The sequence below is a fragment of the Carassius auratus genome, unplaced genomic scaffold (assembly GCF_003368295.1).
Source record: "Carassius auratus strain Wakin unplaced genomic scaffold, ASM336829v1 scaf_tig00042449, whole genome shotgun sequence".
In the NCBI taxonomy this organism is placed as follows: domain Eukaryota; kingdom Metazoa; phylum Chordata; class Actinopteri; order Cypriniformes; family Cyprinidae; genus Carassius; species Carassius auratus.
In genome coordinates, this window is record NW_020526718.1 from 1 (window position 1) to 22,249 (window position 22,249).

General features: G+C 38.5%; 3 protein-coding genes and 4 pseudogenes across 3 annotated transcripts; all 7 read left to right on the plus strand.

Moving 5' to 3' along the window:
• Positions 1 to 7: 7 nt before the first annotated feature.
• On the plus strand, positions 8 to 1,110 carry LOC113085841 (protocadherin gamma-A4-like; annotated as a pseudogene).
• A 16-nt stretch (positions 1,111 to 1,126) lies between these two features.
• On the plus strand, positions 1,127 to 4,325 carry LOC113085844 (protocadherin gamma-A11-like; annotated as a pseudogene).
• Positions 4,326 to 6,349: 2,024 nt separating this feature from the next.
• LOC113085845 (protocadherin gamma-A11-like) lies at positions 6,350 to 9,228 on the plus strand. The gene is made up of 2 exons (XM_026255277.1): positions 6,350 to 8,787; positions 9,219 to 9,228. The coding sequence occupies exons 1-2, from the start codon at positions 6,371 to 6,373 to the stop codon at positions 9,226 to 9,228; spliced, it is 2,427 nt and encodes an 808-aa protein (XP_026111062.1). The 5' UTR covers positions 6,350 to 6,370.
• A 223-nt stretch (positions 9,229 to 9,451) lies between these two features.
• Positions 9,452 to 12,549, plus strand: LOC113085842 (protocadherin gamma-A11-like). The gene has a single exon (XM_026255275.1). The coding sequence runs from the start codon at positions 9,958 to 9,960 to the stop codon at positions 12,403 to 12,405; it is 2,448 nt and encodes an 815-aa protein (XP_026111060.1). The 5' UTR covers positions 9,452 to 9,957; the 3' UTR covers positions 12,406 to 12,549.
• Positions 12,550 to 12,806: 257 nt separating this feature from the next.
• Positions 12,807 to 15,421, plus strand: LOC113085846 (protocadherin gamma-A11-like). Its single transcript, XM_026255278.1, has one exon. It carries the CDS (start codon positions 12,959 to 12,961, stop codon positions 15,419 to 15,421), a length of 2,463 nt encoding a protein of 820 aa, XP_026111063.1. The 5' UTR covers positions 12,807 to 12,958.
• Positions 15,422 to 16,502: 1,081 nt separating this feature from the next.
• On the plus strand, positions 16,503 to 19,192 carry LOC113085843 (protocadherin gamma-A5-like; annotated as a pseudogene).
• Positions 19,193 to 20,741: 1,549 nt separating this feature from the next.
• Positions 20,742 to 22,242, plus strand: LOC113085847 (protocadherin gamma-A11-like; annotated as a pseudogene).
• Positions 22,243 to 22,249: the final 7 nt, after the last annotated feature.

Sequence of the window (22,249 nt, forward strand, 5' to 3'; positions counted from 1 at the left end):
AGAATATAATATCACTATCACAGCTACAGATTCAGGATCTCCTGCGCTTTCTAGTCAGAAAACTTTAAATCTTAAAGTATCAGATGTTAATGACAATCCTCCAGGTTTACAAAAGAGTGTTTTACACTACATATGTTAATGAAAACAATCAACCTGGTTTGTCCATATTTACTCTGAGTGCTCAAGATCATGACTGGAACCAGAACGCTCGTATTTCATATCTTCTAGATGAGACTACAGTGGGAGGATCCCCTGTTTCCTCTTTTATATCAGTAAATGCTGAAAGTGGAGTGGTTCACGCGCTGAGCGTTTTTGACTACGAGCAAATGAAAAATGTTCGTGTTTGTGTGAAAGCGCAAGACGGAGGCTCTCCGCCCCTCAGCACTAATGTGACTTTGGAAATTATAATCCAAGATCAGAATGACAACGCTCCTCAGATCTGTATCCAGTACAGACGGTGCTTCTGTGGTGGCTGAGATTGTGCCTCGTGCTGCAGATGTTGGATATCTGGTCACTAAAGTGGTGGCTGTTGATGTGGACTCTGGACAGAATTCCTGGCTCTCCTATAAACTACAGAAAGCTACAGACAGAGCACTGTTTGAAGTGGGATTACAGAATGGAGAGAAATAAGAACTGTGCGACAAGTGACTGATAAAGATACTGTCAAAACAAAAACTGACTGTTTGTTGTGGAAGATAACGGACAGCCCTCTCGCTCAGCTGTGGTCTCCATTAACGTGGCTGTGGCTGACAGCTTTCCTGAAGTGCTGTCAGAGTTCACAGACTTTACGCATGGAAAACAGTATGACGATAACTTGACCATTTATTTAGTTCTCGCACTGGCTGCTGTTTCTTTTTTATTTATCACATGTGTGGTTGTGATAATATCAGTAAAGGTCTACAGATGGAGGCAATCGCGCTTCTTATATCAGTCCAATCTGCCTGTTATTCCATACTATCCACCGCATTACACAGACACAGGAGTCACCGGAACTCTGCGCACGGTTATAATTATGAAGTGTGCATGACGACTGACTCGAGGAAAAGTGACTGTAAGTTTTCTACACTCGGTGGACAGAATGTTTTTAATGGTGGATTCACGTTTCACTGAGACGATGCAGCGCGCAATGACGGAAGAAAACGGTCTTTCACAATTGGTAAGACGACACATTATATATTTTTCTTCAAAATTGCTTGTAGTCTCTGGGTTCTGTGATTATGTATTTCGTGGCATACTTTAATACTAATAATACTACTACTATTACTATAATTATTATTATTATTATTATTATTATTATATTTCTACTTTTGTGGTAATTCTGTGATACTGCAACAAACATTTCAGCACCACACCGGACAGCGACAGCCAATTTCCTTTTTTTTTTTTTTTTTTTTTCTTTTTTTTTTACCTACTTTGTAGTTCAGTAAAATCCCAACTTCACTTTTCAATGCTTATTATTTATTTATTTGTTTTACGTTGTTTATTACTTCAAAACATTATACACACACACACACACACTTTGTAGCATTTTCAAATTGACTTACAATTTATTTAACTAATAATATACTAGTAATTCATTGCGAATTAAAAGATATTGATGTTTTTATTTTTTATTTTATTTTATTTTATTTATAAGAGGCACCTAGTTAAGATTTTTTGCAAGGTTTACCGAACTTTTAGTTTGACAGATCATTTGCGTCCTGCTCTGATAAGTTCGAAACAAACTATTGCAATTCTTAGTTAAGGCTCGTAGGGCCGCTGTTGATCAACACAACACAACGCAGTCCATATGTCAGACCTATCCACAAAATCCGGTGATGTCAGAGAACAGCATAATAAAGCCTGATGTCTCGAAACAATTACTTTGTTGGATGTACTGCAGATATATATCCTGATCTTATTTAAGTTTCTTGTCGGGGCTGGGGTTTTACGTGTAACATCCTTATTTTGTAATAAATCCCGTCTGATCTTAAAGGGTCTAAAGAAGGATCGGGAACATGGCCAGTCTTGTAATGTGGCACGCTGCAGCGGTTTAATGATCCTGTTTCGATACTCGGTGCAGAGGGCAGATCAGCTATTCCATTCCAGAAGAAATACCAAAAGGGTCGATCGTTGGAAATATTTCCCAAGGTTGGGTTTGGATTTAAAAGACTGAAAGTCAGGGAAGGCGCGCATATTTGCTGAGACAATAACAAATTCGTTCGGACTGAATAAAGAGAAGGGCATACTTTCTCACTGAGGAGAAAATAGACCGCGAGGCTCTTTGTGCCTAAAACGACTCCATGTGCTTTACACCTTCAGCTGATTTTGGAAGATCCAATGGATGGTATGATGTCACAGTGGAAATCACATAAATGATAATGATCCGAGTTTTCCTAAAGGTGAGATTACATTTGAAATAAGCGAGTCTGCTATAGTCGGAGCCAGATTCATGTTGGAAAATGCGATCGATCTGGATGTCGGATCTAACAGTCAATTGAGTTATTTACTGAAACCGACAGATCATTTTGCATTAAGTTTTCAAAGTCAAACGGATGGCGACAGAAACACGGAGATGGTGCTGCAAAAGGCTCTAGACCGTGAAACAAAGAGCAGTTGTCCTTGTTGTTAACGGCAGTAGATGGAGGTGAGCCTCAGCTGACCAGCACTGTGCGAATAAACTGTAACTGTGCTAGATATTAATGACAATCCTCCTGTGTTCAATCAAAGAGTGTACAAAGGCTCTCTTCCTGAAAATACACCTAAAAACACTGTTATCACGTCCGTCAGCGCTTCTGATGCTGATGAAGGCTCGAATGCAATTATAACTTACTACATGTCAAGCACTGGAGATGTAAATGATTTATTCATGGTTGATGGACGAAGCGGGAAAATAATCTTAAAAGGCTCAGCTGACTTTTGAAAAGGCAAGTCGTTATCAACTTAACATGCAAGCACGTGACCAAGGAGGACTGTCTGATTCATGTAAAGTTATAATTGATCTCACTGATATAAACGATAACAAACCAGCAATAAGCATTGTTTCTATGTCAAACTCAATATCAGAGGAGTCTAGACCTAGCACTGTTGTTGCAATGCTAAATGTAAATGATCTTGACTCTGGGTTGAATGGCCAGGTTCACTGCTACATTAATGATAATATTCCATTTGCTATTGCGTCTTCCAGCAGTTTCTTTAGCTTGCAAACAGAGCAGGAACTGGATAGAGAGAGAGAAGCTCAGTACAATATCAGTGTAATATGTACTGATGAGGGAGTACCAGCGCTCTCCAGCAGTGTCTCTCTCCGTGTGCAAATATCAGATGTGAATGACAATGCTCCTATCTTTGAGAAAAGTCACTATGAGGCATGTGTGCTGGAGAATAACACACCTGGTCTCTCTATATTTACAATTAAAGCCAGTGATGCTGATTGGAACCAGAATGCCCGTGTTTCTTATATTCTAGAAGACAGCACTGTTAATGGAGTCTCTGTCTCATCGTATGTGTCAATTCATCCTGACAGCGGACTGATTACAGCTGTGCGCTCTTTCGACTATGAACAACTCAAAGATTTCCACTTTCAGGTAAAAGCACAAGATGGAGGCTCTCCTCCGCTCAGCAGTAACGTGACAGTGAAAATAATTGTTCAAGATCAGAATGATAACGCTCCTCAGGTTCTGTATCCAGTACAGACCGGTGCTTCTGTGGTGGCTGAGATTGTGCCTCGTGCTGCAGATGTTGGATATCTGGTCACTAAAGTGGTGGCTGTTGATGTGGACTCTGGACAGAATTCCTGGCTCTCCTATAAACTACAGAAAGCTACAGACAGAGCGCTGTTTGAAGTGGGTTTACAGAATGGAGAAATAAGAAACTGTGCGACAAGTGACTGATAAAGATGCTGTCAAACAAAAACTGACTGTTGTTGTGGAAGATAACGGACAGCCCTCTCGCTCAGCTGTGGTCTCCATTAACGTGGCTGTGGCTGACAGCTTTCCTGAAGTGCTGTCAGAGTTCACAGGCTTTACGCATGAAAAACACTATGACGAGAATCTGACTTTTATTTAGTTCTCGCACTGGCTGCTGTTTCTTTCTTATTTATCACATGCGTGGTTGTCATAATATCAGTTAAGGTCTACAGATGGAGGCAATCTCGCTTCTTATTACAGTCTAAACTGCCTATTATTCCATACTATCCACCGCATTACGCAGACACAGGAGTCACTGGAACTCTGCCGCACAGGTATAATTATGAAGTGTGTATGACAACTGACTCGAGGAAGAGTGACTGCATGTTTTCTACACTGGGTGGGAAGAATGTCTTAATGGTGGACCCGAGTTTCGCTTGAAACTATGAGTCACACAATCAAGAAAAATAGTTCTATCGACGATCTCCAGTCAACAGATCCGGTAAAGAAAGTTTTGGAAACAATTATTCTTTATTTACTTTTAAATGAATAAGGTATCGTAGCACCTATCATGTTGACTATTTAACACACAAATGTATAAAAACACTTGTAAGGACTCTGAAATTATCTGGAGTCTAAATGTTAATATTATTCAGCTTTATATACAATATTAACTAATACTTGTTATATTTATAACATACTCAGCATAGATGCATATACTTGTTTTTTCCCCTGTGGTGTATATTAAAACAACAGCAACTATAACAAACAAACAAACAAATCAATAAAAGATGCATTCCTAAACTTTATACAATTGGGATATTAGCAGAAGTTAAAATGTGAAAAAAAAGCTATAGTTAAAATTAATATGGATTTGCAACAAGTTAGTTAAATAAATAAATGAATAAATAAACAACCAAGCAAGCTATAGATTGACTCAAGACTGTGGTGGTGTCCCTCATTATAATATTTCACCAAAAGTTTCCATATGTTGGAAGCATATTTCTTTGTGTTTATTACTTGATGTGTTGCACACACTGCTCCCGCTGTGTGTTCATGGTGTGTTCACTTCTCACTGCTGTGTGTGTGCACTTGGATGGGTTAAATGCAGAGCATCAATTCCGACTATGGGCAACTATACTTGGCAAATGTCACGACTTTGACTTTTGCTTACTGCTGGATTCAGTAATCTGGGACTGTATCGAACAGTAGACTAGAAGGTTGCACAGTTGCCATGGGTGCTGTTATAGCTATATGTTCATTTGAAGAGGGACTGGAAAACTCGTTTATAATTGTTTTGGTGTGCATGGCAACTGACTCGAGTATGAATGACTGTACTTATCATATAAAGCCTTAACTTTCTGAAACATCAGATTAGACAGAGTTTAACTACGCTGTTAAAAAAAAAGTCCCGTTAAAAAATAAATAAATATATAAAAATTGTGACTGGCAGCTAGGCTGACAAACAAAAACCGTAAAATATCATATATATATATATATATATATATATATATATATTTACTTTATTTCAATTAAGGTATTTAACATTAATATTAAGGGTTTTTATTTATTTATTTATTATTTTTTTTTTTTTTCTTTGCTACCAGTCATTTACCTTTTTGTTTTTTTTTAAGATTTCTTATTTTTTTTTTTATTTATTTTTTTTATTTTTTTTACTGTGTATGATCACACATTTTATTCATGTTAAATTATGGAATTGTGTTCTTATTCCTACCTAAATGTATGCCAGGATAGAGTGTGTCTTTTTCTATGTACTCATTCTTTGGAATGACTTGGTTGTGAACAAATACCTAAATATTATGCATTGCCTTAAACATAGGGGGAAAAAATTATAAACAACATTGTGATATTTTTGATGCAGGTTAACAGTTGTTAAAGAGAATCATTCGAAAGAATTACAATTATCATTAAATAATCATAAAAACACAATGGCACATTGAAACCGTTCAGCACCACTTGTGCTGAACAGCGCCTAGCTGGATGAACGTCTACTACTAAGGAGGGTTATGGGCTTATAAATATAATAGTCACCTACGAAATTACTTATTCCATGAGTGATTATTTTCACATAAAACCTGACTATTAGTCTTTTTTGTCAATCACGAAATTATCCTGGAAAACAGATATGATAGTTAACATATACTAATAATTGGTTTTATTTGCAGTGTTTCACATACAGTGTCTGTATGTACAACAGTGGCATGCATTTCCTTACTTACACTCAGAGGGCCGCTGTTCATCGACACACAGCGGCGATTCCGTTTATTTCACAGACCCTTTCCTAGTTTAACACAGTTTCACGGAGAAAAGACAATACGGCGGTCACATTACATTATTTTCATACACTACACTTCTATTCATCGCTCATCGTCGTGTATGGACTTAATGTCTACATTTGGAATACCACGTATTTAGAGGATACGGACTGATTGTTGTATTTTTGAAGCGTCTGTGCAGTTGAGACAATGCCTGGCACTGATGCAATGGCACGGCATTCTGTGATGTTTTTGATTCTTCTGATTCAAACTGCACGAGGACAGGTCAGTTACTCCATCCCAGAAGAAATGTCAAAAGGATCGACTGTAGGAAATATTGCTCAGGATTTGGGCTTGGATTTACAACGATTAAAGTCAGGAAAAGCGCGAATATTTACCAGAGACAGCACGGAATACATCGAGCTGAACAGAAACAGTGGATTGCTGCTTATCAGAGAGAAAATGGATCGCGAATCTCTTTGTGCAAAAACAACTCCGTGCGCGGTGCATCTTCAAATGATTTTAGAAAACCCGATGGAATTATACACGATTACAATAGAAATCATGGATATAAATGACAACGCTCCCAGTTTCCAGAAAAAGGACATCAGATTTGAGATCAGCGAATCGGCGGCTGCGGGTGCTGGTTTTATGCTTGGCAGAGCTTTCGATCCAGATGTAGGAACAAATGCTCTACAGAGCTACTCGCTGAAACCGAGTGATCAATTCCGGCTTGAATTGCACAGTCAGGCAGATGGTAGTAAAAACGTCGAGATGATTTTACAAAGGCCACTTGATAGAGAAACGCAAAACTCATTTACTTTGTTGTTAGAAGCGTTTGATGGAGGCAATCCTGTGCTCTCTGGCACTGTACAGATACACATCACTGTGTTAGATAATAATGATAATGCTCCTGTTTTTATGCAAAAGGTATATAAAACCACAATATCAGAAAACGCACCGAAAGGTACGATATTAACAGTGGTGAGCGCGTCTGATGCAGACGAAGGTTCCAACAGTGTAGTGACGTACTACATATCTGACACAGTGGAGAAAAATGTGTTCGACATGTTTCTTGTTAAAGAACAAACTGGTGAACTAATATTAAACGGTCAGATTGACTATGAAAAGGTGAGCCATTATGAATTTAATATTCAGGCAAAAGATCAAGGAGGACTATCTAACACATGCAAAGTCATTATCGATGTTCTTGACATTAATGATAATTCGCCTAGTATTCAAATTCTGTCTAATTCCCATTCCATACCTGAAGGCTGTAAGACTGGTACTATTGTTGCAATGCTAAATGTTGATGATCTTGATTCAGGTGTAAATGGTCAGGTTCAGTGTGTCATAATAGAGAATATTCCTTTTGCCATAACATCTCAGTCTAGTAGCTTCTTCAGTTTGCAAACAGAACAGGAATTGGACAGAGAGAGAGAAGCTGATTACAATATCAGTGTAATATGTACTGATGAGGGAGTGCCAGCGCTCTCCAGCAGTGTCTCTCTCCATGTGCAAATATCAGATGTAAATGACAATGCTCCTATCTTTGAGAAAAGTAACTATGAGGCATGTGTGCTGGAGAATAACACACCTGGTCTCTCTATATTTACAATTAAAGCCAGTGATGCTGATTGGAACCAGAATGCCCGTGTTTCTTATATTCTAGAAGACAGCACTGTTAATGGAGTCTCTGTCTCATCGTATGTGTCAATTCATCCTGACAGCGGACTGATTACAGCTGTGCGCTCTTTCGACTATGAACAACTCAAAGATTTCCACTTTCAGGTAAAAGCACAAGATGGAGGCTCTCCTCCACTCAGCAGTAACGTGACAGTGAAAATAATTGTTCAAGATCAGAATGACAACGCTCCTCAAGTTCTGTATCCAGTACAGACCAGTGCTTCTGTGGTGGCTGAGATTGTGCCTCGTGCTGCAGATGTTGGATATCTGGTCACTAAAGTGGTGGCTGTTGATGTGGACTCTGGACAGAATGCCTGGCTCTCCTATAAACTACAGAAAGCTACAGACAGAGCGCTGTTTGAAGTGGGTTTACAGAATGGAGAAATAAGAACTGTGCGACAAGTGACTGATAAAGATGCTGTCAAACAAAAACTGACTGTTGTTGTGGAAGATAACGGACAGCCCTCTCGCTCAGCTGTGGTCTCCATTAACGTGGCTGTGGCTGACAGCTTTCCTGAAGTGCTGTCAGAGTTCACAGACTTTACGCATGGAAAACAGTATGACGATAACTTGACCTTTTATTTAGTTCTCGCACTGGCTGCTGTTTCTTTTTTATTTATCACATGTGTGGTTGTGATAATATCAGTAAAGGTCTACAGATGGAGGCAATCGCGCTTCTTATATCAGTCCAATCTGCCTGTTATACCGTACTATCCACCGCATTACGCAGACACAGGAGTCACCGGAACTCTGCCGCACGGTTATAATTATGAAGTGTGCATGACGACTGACTCGAGGAAGAGTGACTGTAAGTTTTCTACACTGGGTGGGAAGAATATCTTAGTAGTGGACCCGAGTTTTGCTGAGACGATGCAGCGCACGATCAAGAAAAAAAGTTCCATCGACGATGTCAGCTCTGCAGAATCGGTAAGAAAGGTCATGTTAGACGTATTATCATTATTATTATTTTTTTCCGTATAATTTACGGAAGAGACAATTAATATGGCTGCTGAAGTCAATAAATGGGCTTGAAGAACTGAACTATTACGTGTTCACGTCTTGTTTTAGGTTGTGAATAAGCCTATAGGCTATAACTTTCTTTCTTCATTTTAATACATGCATCTTGAACTTTTGCAGAAGTCACACTGTTTTCCCTATGTTGCTTATTAGTGTTGGTTCGCGTTATTAAGAATCGTATCATACAATTAATCAGAGAACTATAAAGCTCGGCATTGGTGCCTGTAAAGATTATATATTTGTTCGAAAAGGAAATTAAACTCTTAAGTGTACATGACGGTCACACAGTTTGTTCTTGCAAATTGTTTCATGTGTTGTAAGACTCAGATGATTCACTTCTTTTTTCCTCTTCTAGTTCTATGTAGTCGAGATGGCGTTATTGGTAGACCAGTGCGTCACAGTAAGATTGCATTGGGTTAAGAGCAATATTTCGTTGTAGGCTGCTTGAAATAAATAAGCAGGTAAATATAAAGAAGTACGTGAATTATTGGGAAATACGGAATTATTTTTGTACAATGTAGAGGCATTTTGACACCTTTCAGCACCACTTTTGTTGAACAGCGCCTCATGTGAAGTTTTCTCAAACAGAGCACTGTCATCTTCATTATGTTCTTTGATTTGAAGTATTATATTTTTGCTAAAATGCCTTCAGGTTTATTCTTCACGTTTGCCGTTCTGGTTCCAACATATTAATTTATTTTATCATCGGGGAATTCAGATGACTTGTTTTAAATTCGAGATAAATAGGCCTAGAAAACAGTACATGCCGTTGCTAAAATTCTCCTTAAGCATAAATATATAATTCTGCTTTGTAATTCATGATTTACACTCAGAGGGCCGCTGTTCGTCGACAAATGGAGGAGAAACTGTGTATTTTACAGATCCACCCCCAGCATCACATAATATCAGAGAGAAAGAAAAGCTACCGTCTCAGATATTATTTTCTTGCACAGATTCACATCATATATTTAGAAAAAACGTTGTCGAGTACATCCATAATTCAAGTCAATACAATTTTTTTTTTCTTTGTATTGGCTTAAAGGATATACTGATAAATTGTTGTTTCTTAATCGATCTTCGGTGCGATTAAGACAATGCCTGATGCAATGATAATACGCTCGGTGCTGTTTTTGACTCTTCTGGTTCACATAGCGCGAGGACAAGTCAGTTACTCGATTCCTGAAGAAATGGAAAAAGGGTCGATGGTGGGAAACATTGCGCAGGATTTGGGCTTGGATTTACAACGATTAAAGTCAGGAAAAGCGAGAATTTATTCAAGAGACAGTACGGAATACATTGAACTGAACAGAAACACTGGATCCCTGCTTATAAGAGAGAAAATGGACCGCGAGTCTCTTTGTGCAAAAACGACTCCATGTGCGGTGCATCTTCAAATGATTTTGGACAACCCGATGGAATTCTACACGATTACAATAGAAATCACGGATATCAATGATAACGCTCCTAGTTTCCAGAGAAATGAATTTAGGTTTGAGATCAGCGAATCGGCGGCTGCGGGTGCTGGTTTTATGCTCGGCAGAGCTCTCGATCCAGATGTAGGAACAAATGCTCTACAGAGCTACTCGCTGAAACCGACTGATAAATTTAGACTTGAACTGCACAATCAGGCAGATGGTAGTAAAAACGTCGAGATGATTTTACAAAGGCCACTTGATAGAGAAACGCAAAGCTCATTTACTTTGTTGTTAGAAGCGTTTGATGGAGGTAATCCTGTGCTCTCTGGAACCGTTCAGATACACATCACTGTGTTAGATATTAATGATAATGCTCCTGTTTTTATGCAAAAGGTATATAAAACCACAATATCAGAAAACGCACCGAAAGGTACGATATTAACAGTGGTGAGCGCGTCTGATGCAGACGAAGGATCCAACAGTGTAGTGACGTACTACATATCTGACACAGTGGAGAAAAATGTGGCTGAAATATTCTTAATCAATGAAAAGAGTGGTGAACTAATTTTAAATGGTCAGGTTGACTATGAAAAGGTGAGTCATTATGAAATTAATATCCAGGCAAAAGATCAAGGAGGACTGTCTAATGCATGTAAAGTCATTGTCGATGTTCTTGACATTAATGACAACTCGCCTAGTATTAATATTGTGTCTAGTTCCCATTCAATATCTGAGGGATCAAAGTCTGGTACTGTTGTTTCAGTCCTAAATGTTGATGATTTTGATTCAGGTGTAAATGGTCAGGTTCAGTGCGTCTTAAATGAAGACATTCCCTTTTGTATTACTTCTCCATCTAGCAATTTCTTCAGCTTGCAAACAGAACAGGAATTGGACAGAGAGAGAGAAGCTCAGTACAATATCAGTGTAATATGTACTGATGAGGGAGTGCCAGCGCTCTCCAGCAGTGTCTCTCTCCGTGTGCAAATATCAGATGTGAATGACAATGCTCCTATCTTTGAGAAAAGTCACTATGAGGCATGTGTGCTGGAGAATAACACACCTGGTCTCTCTATATTTACAATTAAAGCCAGTGATGCTGATTTGAACCAGAATGCCCGTGTTTCTTATATTCTAGAAGACAGCACTGTTAATGGAGTCTCTGTCTCATCATATGTGTCAATTCATCCTGACAGCGGACTGATTACAGCTGTGCGCTCTTTCGACTATGAACAACTCAAAGATTTCCACTTCCGGGTAAAAGCGCAAGATGGAGGCTCTCCTCCGCTCAGCAGTAACGTGACAGTGAAAATAATTGTTCAAGATCAGAATGATAACGCTCCTCAGATTCTGTATCCAGTACAGACCAGTGCTTCTGTGGTGGCTGAGATTGTGCCTCGTGCTGCAGATGTTGGATATCTGGTCACTAAAGTGGTGGCTGTTGATGTGGACTCTGGACAGAATTCCTGGCTCTCCTATAAACTACAGAAAGCTACAGACAGAGCGCTGTTTGAAGTGGGTTTACAGAATGGAGAAATAAGAACTGTGCGACAAGTAACTGATCAAGATGCTGTAAAACAAAAACTGACTGTTGTTGTGGAAGATAATGGACAGCCCTCTCGCTCAGCTGTGGTCTCCATTAACGTGGCTGTGGCTGACAGCTTTCTTGAAGTGCTGTCAGAGTTCACAGACTTTACGCATGAAAAACAGTACGACGGGAACCTGACATTTTATTTAGTTCTCGCACTGGCCGCTGTTTCTTTCTTATTTATCACATGCGTGGTTGTCATAATATCAGTAAAGATCTACAGATGGAGGCAATCGCGCTTCTTATATCAGTCCAATCTGCCTGTTATACCGTACTATCCACCGCATTACGCTGACACAGGAGTCACCGGAACTCTGCCGCACGGTTATAATTATGAAGTGTGCATGACGACTGACTCGAGGAAGAGTGACTGTAAGTTTTTTACACTGGGTGGACAGAATGCTTTAATGGTGGATCCGAGTTTCACTGAGACGATGCATCGCGCAATGAAGAAAAATAACGGTTTGGAAAGTGAGAGTTTGACATCGGTAAGAACAATGCTTTATAAAGTACAAAATAAACAAAATCAAAATTTTCAATAAAATGAGTAGACAATAATAATTAAAAAATAAAAATAAATAAAAAGAATTTGACACGATCTCTATTTGTAATCGTCATGGTAAAATACCAATTTAGATTACCTTCAGCACCACATATTGGACAGTGACATATGGACAGTGCACTTAGCAAACGGCCTAAAATTATTTCTTTCCATTTATTAAGAGTAACTAGATTTTTTAAAATAGCATTATTATGATTAGTCTTTATTTTTTACTATCTTTACTGTTTTTCGATTTAAAAAGTTCTACCTTTTTTTCTTCTTCTTTTTTTTGTGAGCTGTTTTATTTTATGAGCTGTGATTTTATTTGTAGTGCTCGGTTTAGACTCACAGGGCCGCTGTTTGTCAACGTAGCACTTTGTATGTGTGTATTTTAAACCCTGCTCCATCATCCCATATTCAGAGAGAAAGGACAGAAGGAAACGCTTTCAGATCGCTCATTATTGTCAAGTGTCTTGAGAAAAAGTGACATTTTGTACTTAGTGTAATTAAATCATTCTGACTTTACTATTTCCCCATTACAAGACGAATCTTCGATGGTGGGAACCCTTTTATTTCACTGTGGTATGTCGGTGATATCGAGGGAGGAAATACATTGTGTCGTGATGTGGTATTCGGTATTGTTTTCCGTCGTCCTGCTTCATTCGGCAAGAGGACAAGTCAGTTACTCCATTCCAGAAGAAATGTCTAAAGGCTCAATTGTGGGGAATATCGCGCAGGATTTGGGCTTGGATTTACAACGGTTGAGGTCAGGAAAAGCACGAATATATACAGGCGACAGTACTGAATATATTGGTCTCATTAAAGACACTGGTTTGCTCTTCATCAAAGAGAAAATGGATCGCGAGTCTCTTTGTGCAAAAACGACCCCATGCGCTTTGCATCTTCAGATGATTTTGGAAAACCCCATGGAATTATACACGATTACGGTTGAAATTATGGATATAAACGATAATCCACCCACTTTCCAGAAAAGGCGAATTGAGTTTGAAATTAGCGAATCGGCTGTAACAGGCGCAAGATTCATGTTAGAAAGAGCTATGGATGCGGATGTAGGAATTAATGGTCTCCAAAGCTATTCTCTTAAACCAACTGACAATTTTATGATTGAACTGCACAGCAAAGAAAGCGGAGATAAAAACGTTGAGATGGTTTTGCAGAGATCACTTGATAGAGAAAAGAAAGGTGTGCTTACGTTATTGTTAACCGCTTTTGATGGCGGCGATCCGCAGTTATCTGGAACTGTTCAAATACATGTTACTGTATTAGATGTTAATGATAATGCTCCTGTGTTTACGCAGAAGGTATATAAAGCCATTTTAACTGAAAATGCTCCAAAAGGGACTAAACTGACCACAGTCAGTGCCACTGATGCAGACGAGGGATCTAATGGTCATGTGACGTACAACATTGCAAGCACTGATGAAACAGGGGAAAACCTGTTTATTTTTGACCAGCATAGTGGCGAGGTAACTTTAAATGGGCTTGTTGACTTTGAAAAAGCAAATCATTATGAGCTTGATGTCCAGGCTAAAGATCTAGGGGGCCTTTCTGATTCATGTAAGCTGATTATTAATGTGTTGGACATTAATGATAACAAACCAGTGATAAGCTTACTCTCTATGTCAAACTCTGTGTCTGAGGACTCCACTCCTGGTACAGTTGTTGCTATGATGAAAGTAGATGATGCAGACTCAGGTGTGAATGGCCAGATTCATTGCATGATAAATGACAATATTCCATTTGCTCTTATATCATCATCCAGTAATTTCATCAGCCTGCGTATAGAGCAGCAACTGGACAGAGAGAGAGATGCTGCATACAATATCAGTGTCACATGCTCTGATCAGGGAGTGCCTGCGCTCTCCAGCAATGCCTCTCTGTCTTTACAAATTTCAGATGTGAATGACAATGCTCCTGTCTTTGAGAAAAGTCACTATGAGGCCTGTGTCCTGGAGAATAACACACCTGGTCTCTCTATATTTACCGTTAAAGCCAGTGATGCTGATTGGAACCAGAATGCCCGTGTTTCTTATATTCTAGAAGACAGCACTGTTAATGGAGTCTCTGTCTCATCATATGTGTCAATTCATCCCGACAGCGGACTGATTACAGCTGTTCGCTCTTTTGACTATGAACAGTTGAAAGATTTCCACTTCCGGGTAAAAGCACAAGATGGAGGCTCTCCTCCGCTCAGCAGTAACGTGACTGTAAACATTATAATCCAAGATCAGAATGACAACGCTCCTCAGGTTCTGTATCCAGTACAGACCGGTGCTTCTGTGGTGGCTGAGATTGTGCCTCGTGCTGCAGATGTTGGATATCTGGTCACTAAAGTGGTGGCTGTTGATGTGGACTCTGGACAGAATGCCTGGCTCTCCTATAAACTACAGAAAGCTACAGACAGAGCGCTGTTTGAAGTGGGTTTACAGAATGGAGAAATAAGAACTGTGCGACAAGTGACTGATAAAGATGCTGTCAAACAAAAACTGACTGTTGTTGTGGAAGATAACGGACAGCCCTCTCGCTCAGCTGTGGTCTCCATTAACGTGGCTGTGGCTGACAGCTTTCCTGAAGTGCTGTCAGAGTTCACAGACTTTACGCATGAAAAACAGTACGACGACACTTTGACTTTTTATTTAATCTTGGCTCTCGCAGTGGTCTCCCTGCTCTTTATGGTCTCAGTTATATCAATCATTTCAGTAAAAATCTACAGATGGAGGCAGAACAAGCTATTTTATAAATCTGGGGCAAATCTTCCTGTAATTCCATATTATCCTCCAGTCTACCCAGACGGCACATTACAGCATGTGTATAATTATGAAATGTGTGGAACCACTGATTCAAGGATGAGTGACATGAAGTTTGTCAGGCCCTACAGTCAGAACACACTGGTGAGCCAGAGTCGTATGGGAACAGTTCAGAGAGAAAAGAAGGAACAGGAGGTTGATGACCTGACTTTAGAGGTGAGACCTTGTTTGACCTTCTATAATGTGTGATTCAGACCTTGATATCATGTATGTACTCACTATTATCCTATACAGTTTAAAGAGGTCACCCTCCTCACCCACCCAGCATTTCATGAAAAAGAAAATAAGAAAATATTTGCATTAATATATAAATCATAAGGTTACAAAAAAAAAAAAAAAAAAAAAAAAAAAAACAGATCAGGAAGTTTGCATGTGTCTGTTAGTTACTCTCACAATTGTATAAAATGTTGGCTCATACAGAGGATCCAAAACATATCTATACACTTGTCACAATTGAAAAAGCAAATGCTTTATAAAACAAAACACCAAAACAACTAGAATTTACAACATAGAAACACATTTAGGTTGCACTAAATTATTATTATTTTATTCTTTTTATTCTTTATTTTACAGTATGTGTACTTACACGTACTTATAGTGTACTTACAGTGTATTTATCTAAGAAACTTCAGGTAATACAAGGTAACTACATGGGGTAGGGATAGGTTTAGGGCTAGGTTCAGGGAAAGTACCTAGTTATTACATAGTTATTGTAATTACTATAATAAGTACATAGTATGTTTATGGGGAACAGGACTGTAAAATAAAGTGCTACCCACATTTAAATCAAAATATTTCACAAAATGTTCTTTCTTTAGTTTTAAAATATGAAGTAATAAATAAAAACATGTCATCTAAAAATTTAAGATAATGTGTGAAAGTACAGTTAATTCTGTGAAGCATGCTAGCATAAGTTTGCTCAGTTTGCATCTTTGCTCATACATGATACTTAAAATATTTTAAGGTGAATATTTTAAAATAGTATTTTTTATTGTTATATAAATGTTAAATTGTGCTGGATCACGTTATATACATTTTGTTATATAATATGCATTTATTTGATCACAAATTAAATCATAACCAGAAAACCAGATTTTTTTTTTTTCTTAATCCTTTGTATTTTTTCTCTCATTAAATGACTATTATGTAGTGCTTTATTTGGGCTCTAAGTGCCGCTGTTTAACCTATATTGTCTTTCTGGTGTGTGCTTTTAGCCCTCCCTATAACGAAACCCAAAGCTATGGCATCATTCAGATATACTACATAACAGACCACCATCAGATTCATCTCCAGGTTCTTAAACACGAACGAAGACGAAATTTGCTGGGAATATTTCATCGCATATTTTGCTTTTTTGAATGCTTTTGCTCTGTCTTTGTTGATCAAAAATGGAGTCGGGAGGTAAAGGCTGGCATTATGGGTCGTTATTTTTCTATACAGCGTGTGCGTTTGCTTTATTTCCCCCTCGCGTGACCGGTCAGATTCGTTATTCTATACCTGAGGAAATGCCAGTGGGCTCGTTTGTTGGAAATATTGTCTCGGACCTGGGGCTTGAGCCGAAGAGACTGATTTCAGGAAAAGCTCGTGTTTTCACTACGGACAGCAGTGAGTACATTGGTCTCGACAAGGAGAATGGGCATCTGGTTGTTAAAAACAAAATAGACAGAGAAGATCTATGCAGAGAGATATCTGCATGCAGTGTGAGTTTTGATGTCATTTTTGAGAATCCGATGGAGCTTTATCGAGTTACTGTTGATATACTGGACATAAATGACAACAGCCCCGTCTTTCCAAAATCTAAAAATCGAGCAAAAAATCAGCGAACTGGCGGTTTTAGGTGCGCGATTTCCATTAGAGAGCGCAATAGATCCAGACGTGGGAGTGAACACGCTACAGAAATATACTCTTCAACCCACCGATCATTTTAAGCTTAATGTCCAGAATGGCGCTGGTGGTAACAAAAACGTCGAGATGGTTCTTCATTCTCCTCTTGATAGAGAAATTAAGCAGCGCCATAATCTGATTCTGACCGCTTTAGATGGTGGAAAACCACAAAGGTCCGCAACTGTGCAGATTAATATAGTTGTCCAAGATGTCAATGACAACGCTCCCGTTTTTACCCAGTCGTCTTATAAAACATCAGTTGTTGAAAATGCTCCTAAAACTACAATCGTGACTAAAGTCAGTGCGACCGATGCTGATGAGTCTAGTCACGGCATTCAATATCATTTTGAGCATGTTACATCTACGGTGAAAGCTTTGTTCTCCATTGATGCGGATTCTGGGGAGGTAAAAGTCATAGGTGATATAGATTATGAAAAGCATAAACAGTTTACAGTCAAAGTCAAAGCTTCAGATCACGGAGGTTTGACTGACTCGAGTGAGATAATTATTGACGTTATTGACGTAAATGACAACGCACCAAAAATTACAATAATGTCTTTTTCCAGTTCAGTATCTGAAGACGCAGCACCTGGAACTGTTATAGCAATGATAAATGTTCAGGATCTGGATTCAGGTGACAACAGTAAGATTACATGTTCAATTGATTTAAATTCTCCATTTAAAATCGTATCCTCGTTAACTAATTATTACAACCTGGTGACAGACTCAGAACTAGACAGGGAACAAATAGCAGAGTATAATATCACTATAACTGCTATAGATGGGGGAAAACCCACCTCTTTCAAGTAAAGATATTTTGCACTTAAAGATATCTGATGTGAATGATCACGCACCTCAGTTTGAGCAGGAATCATATAATGCCTTTATAGCTGAAAATAACCCTCCATCTACAACTATTCTGACTGTTAAAGCAATCGACATGGACTGGGGACAAAATGCAAAGATTTCATATTTTCTTATTGACAGAGATTTGAATGGAGCACCTCTGGGATCATACATCTCTATAAATTCAGAGAGTGAGTTGATATACTCAGAGAAATCATTTGATTACGATACAACTGAAATCTTTCAAATGCAAGTCAAAGCACAAGATGGGGGCTCACCCCCTTTATCAAACAACGTGACTGTAAACCATTATAATCCAAGATCAGAATGATACGCTCCTCAGGTTCTGTATCCAGTACAGACCGGTGCTTCTGTGGTGGCTGAGATTGTGCCTCGTGCTGCAGATGTTGGATATCTGGTCACTTAAAGTGGTGGCTGTGATGTGGACTCTGGACAGAATGCCTGGCTCTCCTATAAACTACAGAAAGCTACAGACAGAGCGCTGTTTGAAGTGGGATTACAGAATGGAGAAATAAAGAACTGTGCGACAAGTGACTGATAAAAGATGCTGTCAAACAAAAACTGACTGTTGTTGTGGAAGATAACGGACAGCCGTCTCGCTCAGCTGTGGTCTCCATTAAACGTGGCTGGTGGCTGACAGCTTTCCTGAAGTGCTGTCAGAGTTCCACAGACTTTACACATGAAAACAGTATGACGACACTTTGACTTTTTATTTAATCTTGGCTCTCGCAGTGGTCTCCCTGCTCTTTATGGTTTCAGTTATATCAATCATTTCAGTGAAAATCTACAGATGGAGGCAGAACAAGCTATTTTATAAATCTGGGGCAAATCTTCCTGTAATTCCATATTATCCTCCAGTCTAACACAGACGGCACATTACAGCATGTGTATAATTATGAAAATGTGTGGAACCACTGATTCAAGGATGAGTGACATGAAGTTTGTCAGGCCCTACAGTCAGAACACACTGGTGAGCCAGAGTCGTATGGGAACAGTTCAGAGAGAAAAGAAGGAACAGGAGGTTGATGATCTGACTTTAGAGGTGAGACCTTGACTGATATTTTAATATCATCTCATCAGGCTTCATTTAATAAGAGCGTATTGTAATACTTTTTGCTTTAATGTTTATAACTCAAACGTTTATGTAATTTTCACAGCTTTTTTGACTACAGCTTAAAGCCGTTTTGAAATGTCTTTCTTTCCCTAAAAAACTGGCCATAATTGGAAAAAACAAAATTGAACAAATGCATACCACAGAATAAAAATAAATAACACACACAGTGCGTTGCTCACTCTCACAGTTGTTTAATGAAGGGCTACACTGTGTCGTTTTGTGGCAGTCTTTGTAAGTCTAGTAGAAGTACACTGGAAATGTATTTCTTTTTATTAATTTAAATTTTAGTTGAATATTTTTAAGAGATATTATATATAAAATTAGACATGAAAATCGGTTGAATTAGTTATGTTCTGTAAATTCTTCAGATTTTTAACACAATTTACAAATGCAGCTCTCACCTCAGGAAGATGAAGGTCTTGTATGATAGCAAATTCACCCCTGTATATAATTAAAGGGGATAGTTCACTTTAGAAATGGAAATTATGTTATTATCTAGGCTACTTACCCTAATGTAGTTTCCAAATTTATATGACTTACTTTTGTGGAACTTAAAAGAAAATATTTTGAGACATTACTTTTTTTTTTCTTTTAATGCTTCCCCCCCCCATATATATATATATATATATATATATATATATATATATATATATATATATATATACATACATATATATATATATATATATATATATATATAAATATATATATATATATATATATACATACATACATATATATATATATATATATATATAGTTAAACTAACAGTGTTACAACCCTGTACTACAACAGTACCCCTGTTTGAGGTTCTCAGATTTATGAAGCATTCTCTTTGCCTTCTCACACTTTGATCTTTTGATCTTTGGGCGAAGCCGTGGCCTAATGGTTAGAGATTCAGATTCCTAATCCAAAAGGTTGCAAGTTTGAGTCTTGCGCCAGCCAGGAATCGTAGGTGGAGGGGAGTGAATGTACAGTGCTCTCTCTCTCCCACCTTCAGTACTATTTACTGAGGTGTCCCTGAGCAAAGCACCGAACCCCCAACTGCTCCCCAGGTGCCGCAGCATAAATGGCTGCCCACTGCTCCGGGTGTGTGTTCACGGTGTGTGTGCATTTTGGATGGGTTAAATGCAGAGCATGAACAAGTATGGGTCACCACACTTGGCTGTGTGTCGTGTCACTTTCACTTTAAGCTGTGGCATGTTATCAGAATGCATAAACCTCATATATGTTTTTTTTTTTTTTTTTTTTTTTTTTTTTTTTTTTTTTTTGCTCTTTTTAAAATTTGAGTACTTGATATTTTTTTCTTTCTTTTTCTTTTTCTTTTTTCTTTTTCTTTTTTTTTTTCTTTTCTTTTTTTTTCATGAAGTGAACATTCCGTAGTACTCTGTTTGGGCTCTAAGTGCCGCTGTTCAACATATTAAGCAAGTGTATTTTTTTATCCTCCCTTAACAAAACCCAAAGCAATGGCATAATCTCACACATCATAAACTGCTAAACTTGGGGTGCTACATAACAGATATCCAAATAACGTTCACCTCCGTTGTTTTCTTTAATCCACACGAAGACGCAATTTGTTGGAACCATATAATTCATTGCACATTTTGCTTTGAATTCTTCTGCGCAGTCTTTGTTTTTTCAAAAATGGAGTCGGGAGGAAAGGCTGGCATTATGGGTCGTTATTTTTCTATACAGCGTGTGCGTTTGCTTTATTTCCCCTCGCGTGACGGTCAGATTCGTTATTCTATATCTGAGGAAATGCCAGTGGGCTCGTTTGTTTGGAAATATTGCCTCAGATCTCGGGCTTGAGCCGAAGAGGACTGATTTCAGGAAAAGCTCGTGTTTTCACACGGACGGACAGCAGTGAGTACATTGGTCTCGACAAGGAGAATGGGCATCTGGTTGTTAAAACAAAATAGACAGAGAAGATCTATGCGGAGACACATCTGCCTGTAGTGTGAGTTTTGATGTCATTTTAGAAAATCCCAATGGAGCTTTTATCGAGTTACTGTTGATATACTGGACATAAATGACAACAGTCCGGTTTTTCCGAAAACTAGAATTGACCAAGAAATCAGCGAACTGGCGGTTTTAGGTGCGCGATTTCCATTAGAGAGCGCGATAGATCAGCCAGACGTGGGAGTGAACACGCTACAGAAATATACTCTTCAACCCACCGATCATTTTAAGCTTAATGTCCAGAATGGTGATGACGGTAGTAAAAACGTCAAGATGGTTCTTCATTCTCCTCTTGATAGAGAAATTAAGCAGCGCCATAATCTGATTCTTACGGCTTTTGATGGTGAAAACCACAAAGGTCCGCAACTGTGCAGATTAATATCATTGTTCTAGATGTCAATGACAATGCTCCCGCTGTGTTTACTCAATCGTCTTATAAAACATCAGTTGTTGAAATGCTCCTAAAGGCACAATCGTAGACGAAAGTCAGTGCTACGGATGCTGACGAGTCTAGTCACGGCATTCAGTACTATTTTGAGCACGCGTCATCTACGGTGAAAGCTTTGTTCTCCATCGATGCGGATTCTGGGGAGGTTAAAGTCATGGGTGATATAGATTATGAAAAACACAAGCAGTTTAAAATCAATGTCAAAACTAAAGATCACGGAGGTTTGACTGACTCGAGTGAGATAATTATTGACGTTATTGACGTAAATGATAACACGCCTAAAATTACAATAATGTCTTTTTCCAGTTCAGTATCTGAAGACGCAGCACCTGGAACTGTTATAGCAATGATAAATGTTCAGGATCTGGATTCAGGTGACAACAGTAAGATTACATGTTCGATTGATTTAAATTCTCCATTTAAAATCGTATCCTCGTTAACTAATTATTAAACCTGGTGACAGACTCAGAACTAGACAGGGAACAATAGCAGAGTATACAATATATCACTACTATAACTGCTATAGATGGGGGAAACCCACCTCTTTCAAGTAAAGATATTTTGCACCTAAAGATATCTTGATGTGAATGATCACGCACCTCAGTTGAGCAGGAATCATATAATGCCTTTATAGCTGAAAATAACCCTCTCATCTACAACTATTCTGACTGTTAAAGCAATCGACATGACTGGGGACAAAATGCAAAGATTTCATATTTTCTTATTGACAGAGATTTGAATGGAG